At 41.0% G+C, this 14,371-nt stretch overlaps 1 protein-coding gene across 3 annotated transcripts in view; it reads right to left on the bottom strand.

Moving 5' to 3' along the window:
* Positions 1 to 2,547: 2,547 nt before the first annotated feature.
* The window catches only part of LOC123766221 (zinc metalloproteinase nas-4), a 30,394-nt gene continuing 18,570 nt past the window's right edge, over positions 2,548 to 14,371 (bottom strand). For all 3 annotated transcript variants that reach the window (XM_045755221.2, XM_045755223.2, XM_045755222.2), the window contains 8 exons: positions 14,110 to 14,182; positions 12,038 to 12,155; positions 11,295 to 11,539; positions 11,062 to 11,171; positions 9,500 to 9,578; positions 8,824 to 8,946; positions 5,508 to 5,639; positions 2,548 to 3,796 (listed from right to left, as the gene is read on the bottom strand). In XM_045755221.2, coding sequence (XP_045611177.2) covers positions 3,675 to 3,796; positions 5,508 to 5,639; positions 8,824 to 8,946; positions 9,500 to 9,578; positions 11,062 to 11,171; positions 11,295 to 11,539; positions 12,038 to 12,155; positions 14,110 to 14,182 — 1,002 coding nt within the window. In that variant the 3' untranslated portion in view covers positions 2,548 to 3,674. The remainder of the gene's footprint in view (positions 3,797 to 5,507; positions 5,640 to 8,823; positions 8,947 to 9,499; positions 9,579 to 11,061; positions 11,172 to 11,294; positions 11,540 to 12,037; positions 12,156 to 14,109; positions 14,183 to 14,371) is intronic.

Genomic DNA, 14,371 nt, shown 5'->3' with positions numbered 1-14,371 from the left:
TTGCATCCTTAGGGAAAGGCCAGTGGTTGGCCTAGGCCCTAGGGGGACCTGGATGAGCCTAACAAGCTTCCTGTCTTGGATAATGGGACACCAGAAGGATAATTAAACATCAAATGTGTCCTTAATTTCTGTTAAAAAAACACGACAAGAAATTCACATAAACAGTAACAGACATTTTGATTCTCTATAAACCTTCCGATAAGATAGATATATTATATATATATATATATATATATATATATATATATATATATATATATATATATATATATATATATATATATATAAGCCACTCTTCCTGTCAGGCTCGGTGGCTTGGGTGTCCGCACCGCCACCCAAATTGCAGTCCCAGCCTTCCTGTCTTCCTCCTCAGCATCAGATGACCTGGTTAAGGAAATTCTACCTGACACCCTGAGTGATGTAGCGGGGATACAGGACCCCCACTACACGGAATGTGACACGAAATGGGGTGCCATGACAGACCCAGCACTCAGACCAGCCATGCCGAAAGCCAAGAAACAATCCAGTTGGGACAGCCCCATTGCAGACAAAGAAGCCACAGCTTTGCTGGAGGCAGCAACAACCCCCAGTGATCGTGCACGCCTCACAGCTGTGCAGGCTCCCCATGCAGGGGACTTCCTTCTGGCAGTCCCTATGTCTGCGACAGGCACACGTCTTGATCCGCAGGAGCTCCGTATTGCAGTCGCTCTCCGCCTTGCTGCCCCTATCCACACTGTTCACAGGTGTATTTGCGGCGAGGCAGATGCTGACGAATATGGATTGCATGGCCTGCACTGTGGAAAATCGGGTGGTTGGCACACTAGACACGACGAAGTCAACGACATCATTAAAAGAAGCCTTGCCTCTGCTCAGTGTCCAGCGGAGAGAGAGCCCCGCAACCTACTGAACCGTGACTCTGTTAGCTTTGCCGGCCGACCAGACGGAATCACACTGCGTCCGTGGAAGGGTGGCAGGCAGTTAGCATGGGACTATACTTGCGTATCCACCCTGGCAACGACATACATCACCCTCTCTGCCGGCACGGCAGGAGCCGCAGCGACACACAGAGAAAAACAAAAGTCAGTCAAGTACAGGCAATTAGATCAAAGGTACAATTTCGTTCCAATAGGGTCTGAGACCCTAGGCCCATGGGGTGAGAGTGCAAGAAGGTTTCTTAAGGATCTTGGTTCCAAGCTCATTGACACCACAAGAGACCCTAGAGCAGCAGGTTTTCTCTTTCAGCGCCTCAGTGTCGCGGTCCAGAGGGGAAATGCCCGCTGCATCCTCGGTTCCTGCCCGGCGTCGGAGGAGTTCGAGGAAATCTACAGCCTCTAGGAAGCGAACTTTTTCTTGTGTCCTCTTAATGTTCATTTTTTGTATAAAATCAGATATGTAACTGTATAACCTTGCATAATAAAGTGTACATCATAATAAAAAAAAAAGGGGGTGGTAGGAGAAGTGAACACTCTTTCGTATTCAGAGTTAAATGTCAAGTTTTTCCCTGAGTGCTCTGTGTTCCCTTCTCTGAGGCTGTGGGTCCCTATAATTACACCAGTGGTGGTACCCCCCTATATATATATATATATATATATATATATATATATATATATATATATATATATATATATATATATATATATATATATATATATATATATATATATATATATATATATATATATATATATATAAACCTTCCTATAAACCTTATTTATTTATGATAAACCGATCATAAACCTTTATAGTCTATGGTTGTTTGGTCCCCTAGGACGCGAGGTTCTCCTCGCATAGTCCTATATACTATATATATATATATCATTACACTTTGATCAGTGGAAGAATGTTACACTTGGCACAAAACGTCATACGGTGGGCAAAGGAAAGAGGGAAAGAAAACAATGAAGCTAATTGTCCAAGCACCCATAGTTCACACCTGAGAGAGGCAGGTAGCACCATACAATATTACACTGACCAAGATGTAAATTAACAGCCAACATGTCTTCCACTGCCTACATCATTACCCACTAGCTAGATTTTTCAGGCTTAATTGTATATCTTTCCCATGGCATTTTTCAGCTAGTGTTTCTTGTAATTATATGGCATGTTTACGTTTAAATTTGTTCATTAACTAGAAGCTTTTACTAAAGTGTCTTACACTCTAGGAGAATATTTAATGAACATTTTCCTAGCCCAACGAGAGTTGTAACAAATATATATATTCTTGTGCTGGTAAGAACATAATTTGGCAGTGTTCTTAAAGTCTGTTAAACAATATGTCATAGGCCACAAAGGCCTTGATTTACTATATTTGCTCATATACAGCTTTGCATTTATTTTGCTTAGAAACAAACATTCAAATATTGTTATATACCAGACAGTAACCGAGATACATTGGCAAATAAAAGGTTATCCTTGAGAATGTGAAGGACTGATGCAGTATACTGTATACAAATATAACAAGGTAGTCATGCAGTATACGGTATACCAATATAACAAGGTACAGTCAAGACTTTCTCCAGTTGTTAAGGTGACTAGAAGGACTCTCTCTTAGTGTTAAAACAATTTTATTATCGTAGTGTCGTGATGTTCATTCAGTGGCCGTCACCATTTCTTACAACTGATCACTCTACACAAGGATATCCTCTCTTGAGTTACACTTCTTACACTCTCCTAAATCAAATCCTAATAACTCGTCTTACAAGTATGGAAGTTTACTGTTATCCAGCGAACAAACAAATATTCCTGGTGATTTGGGGAAAGTTGAGATTTCGCACTACTTTTGACGTAGAAATTGAAAGAAATGGCAATGTTTACGGCTTGGAGTGCTCTTGCTTGAAATGGGCTGTATTAATTGTTTCTGTCGGTCTTGTAATGTGTGTAATGCTCAAATTGGCAGGAACAGTAACTTCTGAAGTATATAAAAGTACACGTTTTGTGGTAATTAATGTAGCTTAGACAACCACAACCTCGAACTTCATTTCTGCTTGTAGCATGTATGTTGTGGAGTCATATTGGACTACTAATTTCCATAACAATTGCATGTGTGGTAGTATTGAGGCAGATAGTGCCAGGATTTCTTTCGTCTTGCAGAAGGAATGGTACAAAACATGGTACTTATGGCGATTAAATGAACAAGATTTGTAATGCAGGAAATGTAGTGCATAGAATGAAGTGTTGAGAAGGACAGGAGTCTCGCAGTTATTATTTTATCTAGAAGATAAAATTATTATTTCAAAGTCTTGGTTTCTTGTACAGAACCAGCGGATAGTATTACCTATGGGACACCAGCGGTGTATTGGTCAAAATGGCTATCACTTCCCTCAAGATATGTAGCCTAACTGTTCAGGAGGCAAGTCCATAAGCTGCACATATGGAGGAATGTTCACAGGACTTGAAGTTGGTCTCGTGAGTGTGTGTATCACCGTCAACTTGCAGAGAGTTGGCGGTACGCGCAGCACGGAGATCACAGGGACGCGGAGATCACAGGGACGCGGAGATCACAGGGACGCGGAGATCACAGGGACGCGGAGATCACAGGGAGGCGGAGATCACAGGGACGCGGAGATCACAGGGACGGGGGCCAAACAACAACTTGCAGGGGTGATGAAGAAGCTGGAAGGTAGAGTACGCCTGGGACGGGAGCTGCGGCACGTGTAGTGTGGAAGCTGGCCACACTAGCACTGACCGCACGACTTCTTGCACGCCACCAGCATGTACTCCGGGTTCACGCGGCACTGGTCACTGGCGGCAAAGTCCTTGCACTGCGGGTCACTGTCCTCACACACAACAGGAGCGCCTTAGGGGGGGGGGAATATCAATGTTTATGTATTTATATTGGATAGAATATCACTGTTCCCTATAAATTTCTTAATATCTAATATGAGACACACATTCCATAAATATTGTCAGTAAGGAGAGCACTGTAGGCCAGGGTCAAGCCGGGTCATCCTCTCTTCAGAGCGCCTTCCTCTTCTCTCTCTCACACACACAAAAAAGTGTCTTCAAAACCTCTTTTGAAAATTAAGTTAAAGACTGCGAAGCTTGAAGAACTTTTGCAATTAATGGTGTCATGTGCACTCATCAATTGTATATTATAAATAATAATTTCACTTTTAAAATATTTAAATCTTTCCCTTTTTTCTTGTAGCTCATTTATCTTTATAAAAAAATACATAATTCTGTACTAATTATTATTTATTTTCGAGTGATGTTTTTCCTTATGGATTTATGTGATGATTTGTCCTTAACGGATGTTTAAGGTCTTTTATTATACGCCGAGATGTTATTAATTACTGCTTTATTAAGCAATTACTCTTGGAAACAATAGGACAAATGTTCCTAAACGTATGAAAATTGTCATAGATTATATTACACGAGTGGAAGAAACACTTGACTCCCCAAATTATAATATACTCTAAGATGTTAGAGGTCTTATATATAATGTACGCTCTACAATTATGCTTGTTAGTTATGCGTTGACACTATAATACTCTACCATCCTGAAGTGGACAGTTGACTATCTTATACTCTAAGATACTAGAGTGGATGGATGGTCAACCATACCATGCTAGAGTGCTGAGCTCCGTATGGGACACGCTGACTAAGACAAATGACTAAGTGGCTAAGACATCAACAAGAAGTACCTTCATCACTAACACTCGAGAACGAGATGCACACCAAATATCCATCTATCACACCCAATACCCATCTGGCATATCCAATACCCATCTAACCTATTCAGTACCCATCTAACAAATTCAATAGCCATCTAACATATCCGATATCCATCTAACGTATTCAATACCCATCTAACACATCCAACGCCCACTCAGCACATCCAATACCATTCTAACATACATGAATCATTCACCCGAACACCACTGTCTCATTTACCCAAACACCCATAGGCATGACATTATTTAATAAATGGTAATATATCAGTACAACATTACTATTCTGACTATTTTGTGTTTACATTTGAATGACTTACCTTTCACGTGTACATTCCTGTCTCTTATTGGAATATCAGATATTTACTCATTTTCTGAGCGAGAAGGAACTGGAAAGATACATTACAAGTAATTACAATTATTACTTAACCTATACCTATAATAGGTTAAGTAATAATTGTAATTACGAAGCAATAAGATACTTATCTTAACATACTAAGAAGGTTAGGTAAGGCCGGTGTTTTCTATGAAGCTTTTCAAGGTAAACTAGTATGTTTAGTATGTCACATATGCACGTATTTAATAAGTCAATGTTGACTATACAAAAGTGCGAGAACGGGTTGCATGAACGCCGCACAGCGTGTAATTGGGTTGGTATGATACACACAGCGGTCCTGACCAGTGCGTGTACAAACGTTCCCCCACACACAAAGCAGTCCCCTAACCAGCATCCAAAAAAAAAACGTTTCCCCACAGCCAGCAGTGCCCCCCCCCTACTCTGCCCCCACCTACTCCTCCAGCTCATCCACGAGTGGGTGACCAATGTCTCGAGCTTACCTGGCGGGTCACTGCGCTTTTTGTGACATGTGCCGCACGACTTCTGGCAAGACACCGACATGTAGGAAGGATTCTTGGTGCACTCGCCTATCTTACTCCAGGCTGCGCAGTGCTGTTGCTTATCTACGCACCCTGAAATTGTAAGTTGTTTGGCTTCTATATTACTATTGAGGGTGTGGTGTGGGGGGAGGGGGTGATGGTGGGGGTTGTGGTGTGGGGGACGATGGTGGGGGTAGTGGTGTGGGGGTGATGGTGAGGGTAGTGGTGGGAGGGACAGGAGCGTGGCTGTCACAAACTGGACGTGAAACTCAGGTTAATAGCGCTAGCAACAAGCCAAAACAAAAGCAGCAACTCACAACATTCAGTAGTAAATATTAACATATTTACGCTGACAATATGAACTACCCCGTGTAACAACCCCCTTCCCCCCCCCCACCTTGGCACGTATAAATGGGATAGCTTGAGGCGAACAAATAACATTAAGACCTATCGCTTTATACTAGAGGTAACGGCTCGAGAAACATCAACTACTGTTGCTGGTACTGCAATAGATCATGTACGGATAGATGAGGTCAAAGGTCGGAGAGGTGAGGGCATGTGGTTTGTGTTGCCTTGTGGAATAATAGTCACCCCTGAAGAAATGACATTTGGGAGAGTTTATACGGAACTTCATTCATGAGAACGCCTCATACTTAACTGACCTGCCTCGTATGTCTCTGACAGTGTGATAAGGAAGATCATTACACGTTTATCCACTGACTTATTATCCTCAATTCTGACAAAGGTGTTGCTCCTAGAAATCCATTAATACCTGTGCTGCTACTTCAATTTTAGTTGTTAATTATATTTACATTAAAGTAAACATAAGCAATGAGATGTATCACTATGAGTGAGACCTTCTTAGTACAACACATATCATCACAGTTACATATAACCTATAACACTCTGTGTTTACATATTGACCCCTTCACAACCATGGGTGCTTCCTAACCATACTGGTCAGCAGTAGCAGTAAAGCTTTCTTGCCTAACTTGAGCTGGAAAGTTCATTGTATCTTCAAAATGAACGTGAAGAGCAATGGTGTGCTCAGTTCAGTATACAGTGCACAGCTACACGTGTCAACCAACATTTCACTGCACCTTTTTTGTAATACAAACAGCACCACAAAAGGGATATAAAGAGTATGTCTTCCTGCTATAACCTGTGAGTTTGAGTGCTAAACAACACATTAATATGTGCATTAGTACTGCAACTTTGTAAACCACAAGGAAGTATATGAATATATATATATATATATATATATATATATATATATATATATATATATATATATATATATATATATATATATATATATATATATATATATATATATATATGTCGTACCTAGTAGCCAGAACGCATTTCTCAGCCTACTATGCAAGGCCCGATTTGCCTAATAAGCCAAGTTTTCATGAATTAATGTTTTTTCGACTACCTAACCTACCTAACCTAACCTAACCTAACTTTTTCTGCTACCTAAGCTAACCTAACCTATAAACATAGGTTAGGTTAGCTTAGGTAGGGTTGGTTAGGTTCGGTTATATATCTACGTTAATTTTAACTCCAATAACAAAAAATTTACCTCATACATAATGAAAGGGGTAGCTTTATCATTTCATAAGAAAAAAATTAGAGAAAATATATTAATTCAGGAAAACTTGGCTTATTAGGCAAATCGGGCCTTGCATAGTAGGCTGAAAAGTGCGTTCTGGCTACTAGGTACGACATATATATATATATATATATATATATATATATATATATATATATATATATATATATATATATATATATATATATATATATATATTATTAAATATGACCGAAAAAGTAAGATTAATAATTCTAACACGAATTTTCTCAATCTTTCGTACATTACGCTTCACTGTTGGAGGTAAATCAAAAATCACTTCTCCAAAATTCATTTTTATGAATTTTTACTTGGGGACTGTAAGCTCCAAAAAACCCAGTATATAGGCAAGACAACAACATCTCTTTCTAGGCGTTTAACGATGCATAAGCAACAGGGCTCCATTAAGGAACATATAATCTCTTCCCATAACCAAACCATCGCCAGAGAAATCCTAGTAAACAACACAGAAATCATCGATAGATACAGCGATAGCAGGCGGCTTGACGTTTGCGAGGCACTACACATCAAGAAGTCAACACCAGCAATCAACAGCCAATTATTGCACAACTATATTCTACCCACCTCAAGACTCCGCTCCAATATAGAAGCATCAAGAAATATGGACCAATAGGCGTTCTACAAACACTTCTATTCAATACCCATTGTTTCTGTTCTGTCTTGTGTTGATACTTTTAATACCCTATTAATATCCCCTCTTGTTCTGTCTTGTGTTAATGCCACATCACCCCTCCCACCTCACTCAAATGTAGATATAAAATCAGAGATACGTAAGTTCTAATCAGTTGTGTATTTGTGAAGTCTTTGAAAATGTAATAAGTTTTACGAGACGCGCCCGTGTCGCGTCAGACTAGAAATAAAAAATGAATTTTGGAGAAGTGATTTTTGATTTACCTCCAACAGTGAAGCGTAATGTACGAAAGATTGAGAAAATTCGTGTTAGAATTATTAATCTTACTTTTTCGGTCATATTTAATAATATATGTCTACAGGAAAGACTGCTACCAAAATATACTAATATATATATATATATATATATATATATATATATATATATATATATATATATATATATATATATATATATATATATATATATATATATATATGTGTGTCGTACCTAGTAGCTAGAACGCACTTCTCAGCCTACTATGCAAGGCTCGATTTGCCTAATAAGCCAAGTTTTCCTGAATTAATATATTTTCTCTAATTTTTTTCTTATGAAATGATAAAGCTACCCATTTCATTATGTATGAAGTCAATTTTTTTATTGGAGTTAAAATTAACGTAGATATATGACCGAACCTAACCAACCCTACCTAACCTAACCTATCTTTATAGGTTAGGTTGGGTTAGGTAGCCGAAAAAGTTAGGTTAGGTTAGGTTAGGTAGGTTAGGTAGTCGAAAAAACATTAATTCATGAAAACTTGGCTTATTAGGCAAATCGGGCCTTGCATAGTAGGCTGAGAAGTGCGTTCTGGCTACTAGGTACGACATATATATATATATATATATATATATATATATATATATATATATATATATATATATATATATATATATATATATATATATATATATATATATATATATTCGTACATATACATATATAGCCGCACGTACCTGGAGAGCCGCCGGCGCCGTGGCACGAACGACAGCACTTATCGCCCATGTAGGTTGGATTCTTCGTACACTCGCCAGCCTTGGCCCAGGAGCTGCAGTACTGGTGGTTGTCCGTACATAAGCCTGTACCAACATTTTCATTACTATCCGCCATGATAAATATTACACTCAGATTATAACTTTTACACCAAGACTACGATTTGGTAAAACTCAAGGGTTAACTCATTTGTTTTCGCCCTTTGACACATGTTAGAGATATGCGATAATTATGTATACGCTGAAATATATATATATAGTTATTAAGGTCTGTGAAGTGAACTAGTCTGTCGAACTTTATTAGACGATGAATACGTGTCAAATGATTGAAGGTGTTATTGTTTGAAACACACACACACACACACACACACACACACACACACACACACACACACACACACACACACACACACACACACACACACACACACACACATGCAGGCGATGAGTCACAATAACGTGGCTAAAATATGTTACCAGACCACACACTAACAGGTGAAGGGACGACGACGTTTCGGTCCGTCCGGGACCATTCTCAAGTCGACAATCGACTTGAGAATGGTCCAAGACGGACCGAAACGTCGTCGTCCCTTCACCTTTTAGTGTGTGGTCTGGTCAACACACACACACACCCACCTACCTGCCACAACAGGCGAGGTGGTCCCGGTACCAACTGGGGTATCCTTACAGTACAGCAAATTAACTTTTTTCTTGTCACTCTGAAAGAGAAACATAACATGATGGCGGAGGATTACTGTTAAAAATGAAGGGTTTTAATTAAACAAAATGTCTCAAGCTCAGGGTGACTACTAGGTCTAACACATAAATATTATCTAAGTTTAAAATGAAGACTACTGCTATATATGGCCCTCGAGACTGAGATAAATATCTTAGGATATTAAATATTTCAAGTAGGATCTCGTAGCACACTTGACTTCGTTCTCGACTCACAATGCCAAATCCTGGGTTCGATTCCCGGGCGGGGGCAGAAATGGTTGGGCACGTTCCCTTTCACCTAATGCCGCTGTTCACCTAGTAGTAATTAGGTAGCCGGGAGTTAGGCAACTGCTGTGGGGTTGCATCCTGGGGAGAGTCGCTAGATCCACCTTCAGGGGACGATGACACAAGCCCGTGTGCACCCGGTAAACGGTAATGTAATCCTACGGGCTCACCATAGCCCGTGCTACTTGGAACTGTTTGTTCCAAATAGCGAATCTTTAACAACAACAACAGGTAATGTAATTACTCAACACAACACCATTAATCTTGTGTACACCTTGATCGTCCTCCAATCTATTTATCTCACTCTCGAGGGCGACTTGAGGTCTTCCTGTCTGTCTGTCCTCACATGCCTAGTCCTCTGAGATCGGTCCGGTAGCGAATTTCTGGATTCCTGTTATTTTGACTTTTAGAGTTGGCAGTTTGACTGGGTTAAAGTTAAAGGCTGTGAGCCTGCTAGGAGGGAGCAGAAGTCGTCTTGTGTACTCCCGTGTGTGAACAAATAACATTACACAGAGTTCCCTGCGACTCAGCTGACAACTTCCCTCTGATTCACGTACTTTCTATTGGTGTCCAGGCCAGGATTCATCAAGCATTTACGCGTTCACTTACGAAGCCTCTACATCGTGCATCGATAATCGTGGCTTGTATTTATTAGATAACTTTCTAGTTTGGAAACTCGGCCACTTATGGTTATGATTATTATAGATAACCTCGTAGAAATTGTCAAGTGTTTAATAACTTAAGTTCTCACCAGGTATGAGTGAGCAAAGATGTGCAGGTGTCGTGAGAGAACACTTAATGACTCCTGCCTTAATGACTTAATGACCTCGGGCCAGATTCACGAAAGCACTTACGAACGTGTACATCTTTTTTCAATCTTTGGCGGCTTTGTTTACAATTATTAAACAGTTAATGAGCTCCGAAGCACCAGGAGGCTGTTTATAACAATAACAACAGTTGAATGGGAAGTTTTCATGCTTGTAAACTGTTTTATAAATGTAACCAAAGCCGTCAAAGATTGAGGAAAGATGTACACGTTCGTAAGTGCTTGCGTAAGTGCTTTCGTGAATCTGGCCCCTCGTCTCTATCTTAGTGAGAAACTCCTCACCAGCTCACTCACGTTACATGTGGTTTCCTAATAATTATCAAAAGCTTCATTATTAATCTCTGGACGTCCCTGGTAAGGGATTCATACTTTACCATAGATAATGCTTTCCTCTGGCCCATTTCTGCCTGGGAATGTTTGGCGACGATGGTTGGCTGAGATGGATCCTTAGCGAAGGCATTAGATCCATAATGCATAATCGACCCTGAGAGCAGAAACAGAGAACACAACATTAACAACACATCTTTATCTGGCAAGGAATTACTTTAACAGAATGTTATAAAACTTTGAGAGAACAATACAACGGTAAAGAGTCGAGATATCTCACCAACATCGTATTCAACACCCAGAGTCTGGACCTTATTCCAGGTGAAGGCCTGGAAGTTGTAATCCATGCCGGTCTTGATGTTGTTCCACACGATGTTGATGTGTTTGTCGCGGTCAGGGCGGGAGTGCTCGTGCCAGAAGCCAATAGCGTGCATCAACTCGTGCATAACAACACCCACGTAGATGCAGCCGGGGCCCAGCGACACCGGCTGGGCTCCTCCTTTCCGCCCCACAGAACTCGAACACCTGTCGGAACACCGCTCTCCTTATCCAACCATAAAAATGAAGAACATTCTAATATATTAACCCTGGAAACACAAATCGAAACTTTCTCTATTTTCCGCTTGTTACAACTTGTAATAAAGTTGTTACATCTTGGCTTAACGTGTTTATGACGTATTAGGACGTTGTTACAACTTGCTATATTGGTTGTTATAACTGGTTAGGAAGTGTTAAAACTTGTTCGAACGCTGTACCAACGTCGTAGTTTCGGTGTGTGTTTGGCGGGAACACAGGACGTTTAAGTGAATACCAGAAGCATGAGCCACGGAGCTTATATATACAATGGTCCATATATAGGAGGTGCTACCTCTGGGGCAATTGTGAGGAGCCATAGTCTCGGAGAAGAGAATAAAAGGTATTCAGAGACGACCTTACACGTTCTCCTGAACACGTGTGGATTATTTTCTTCTCCTACCAACATTTGTTGTCATGATACAGATACACGTAGACAGAGAGACTGACCCATCGCCCTTGATGAGGTGGATGTAGTCTTGCTCCACCTGCCGGGGCACGAAGCGGATGCAAGTGAGCTCCTCGTAGTTCTTAATGGACATGGCGACCACCGCTCGCTCCTGGGTGTCTGGCGAGTGGCAGATTATTTATTTATTTTTATTTATTATTTATTTTTATTTATTATTTATTATTTATATATACAAGAGCTTTTACATTCTTGTACAGCCACTAGTACGCGTAGCGTTTTGGGCAGGTCCTTAATCCTATGGTCCCTGGAATACGACCCCCGCGAAAAATCGTCTAATCAATTATCCTGTTGCTGTTGAGTTAAACAGAGGCTGCAGTTAAGGATTTGCGCCCAGTAAATCCTCCCCGGCCAGAGTACGAACCCAGGACAAAAGGCCCAGCGAGCGTCTTAACCACCACACCACAGGGGCTGCATCCACTCTGATTACCACGCCCACCACTTTTGTACAACACATAACCCTAAAACTATATGTAAGAAAAATAACAAGAGGTAAGCGCACTCGCTCTAATTTATTAACTCTTCACATGTAACTTAAATTACTTAAGCACATATACAACAACACATCATAATATCAATAAGGAAGAAGAAGGAGAAGAAGAAGAAGAAGTAGAAAAAGAAGAAAAAGAAGTACAAGAAGAAAAGCAGCAGTACGCCACAGCAGTCCCCGTAAAACACTCGTTTGGCGCTATGCAAACGCTTTGCCCTGGGTTCGTATCCTGGCCGGGGAGGATTTACTTGGTACCAATCCTTAACTGTAGCCTCTGTTCACTCAGCAGCGATTAGGTACCTAGTTCTTAATTAAACGATTTGGCGGGTCGTATTCCGGGAAAAATTAGGATTAAGGACCTGGGACCAGATTCACGAAAGCACTTACGAACGTGTACATCTTTCCTCAATCTTTGACGGCTTTGGTTACATTTATTAAACAGTTTACAAGCATGAAAACTTGCCAATCAACTGTTGTTATTGTTATAAACAGCCTCCTGGTGCTTCGGAGCTCATTAACTGTTTAATAATTGTAAACAAAGCCGCCAAAGATTGAGAAGAGATGTACAGGTTCGTAAGTGCTTTCGTGAATCTGGCCCCTGACCGCAACGCTACGCGTGCTGGTGGCTGTTCAACAACGTAACACCTCTTGAATATATAAATATAAAAACAGGAAGGGAGAAGGAAGGAAGCAGGAGAAAAATAAAAATATAAATGTAGATAATGTATTAATACATTTACCGCTAAGAGTATAAGGCGTATACTGGGCAGGTCAGTAGAGTTAGGTATGTATTAACACGATGTACTGAACGGGGTGAGAATAGCTCGAGCTACCTCATCCCTTTGTGTGTATTTTACCTCAATAAACTTATTTCAATTTCAATTTCGGGTAGAGTTAGGGTGAAGAGCAGGACCGTGCACTCTGCAGGCTAGGCTCTCTGACTATACTGCATGCTCTGCAACACCACCCCTCGCCAAAGCTCAACCCCCCCGCAAGCACAACTACGTAATTACAACTAGGTGAGTACCCGCACGGGTTGTAAACAACAACAATAAATTCTTTGTGTGTTGTGTTTTTTCACAGTTTGAATCTTTATGTTATATCTTGCAAAATGTTTAACTTTATATTATTTAGTGAATTATTTTCACTCTTGTTGTCCAAGGTTGGCGGCCAGACGCCCGGGGCTAGTCTCACTCAACTTTGCAGGGAAATGGTCTGTGGTACGGGACGGACATAAGTTGGTTTTGGTTACCTTACCTTACCTTGAGGTGCTTCCGGGGCTTAGCGTCCCCGCGGCCCGGTCGTCGACCAGGCCTCCTATAGACGTAGGTCTGGAGGTGCCGGGAATCGAACCCGGGGCCTTTCACAATATGACCCCTGTTACCCAACCCCCAGCTTGAAAAGTTAGTTCAGGCTAGCCCCTGGCGTCTGGTCTTTTACTTAGACAGACAGACAGACAGACAGACAGACAGACAGACAGACAGACAGACAGACAGACAGACAGACAGACAGACAGACAGACAGACAGTTAAACATTCTACTTTATAGATTTCAGTTCTTACTTACTGAATGACTGGGAGATGACGTAGGGGATGACACCGTTCGGCCAACGGTTCTCCATCTCCGCCATGGCGTTCCTCTGTAAGTGCAGTACCAGGCCCAGCGGCCAGTGTTTAGTGTGGCTTGTTGGCCTCGGTTGGAGTCATAAGGTTAATAGCAGCAGGTTTGCTTTGGAATGACAAGGTCTGTGACAAGGTCTGTGACGAGGTCTGTGACGAGGTCTGTGACGAGGTCTGTGACAAGGTCTGTAACGAGGTCTGTGACGAGG

This window comes from Procambarus clarkii, chromosome 9 (genome assembly GCF_040958095.1).
Source record: "Procambarus clarkii isolate CNS0578487 chromosome 9, FALCON_Pclarkii_2.0, whole genome shotgun sequence".
Lineage (NCBI taxonomy): Eukaryota > Metazoa > Arthropoda > Malacostraca > Decapoda > Cambaridae > Procambarus > Procambarus clarkii.
The sequence above is the reverse complement of the archived record's forward strand: the minus strand, read 5'-3'. Positions and strand labels throughout refer to the sequence as shown.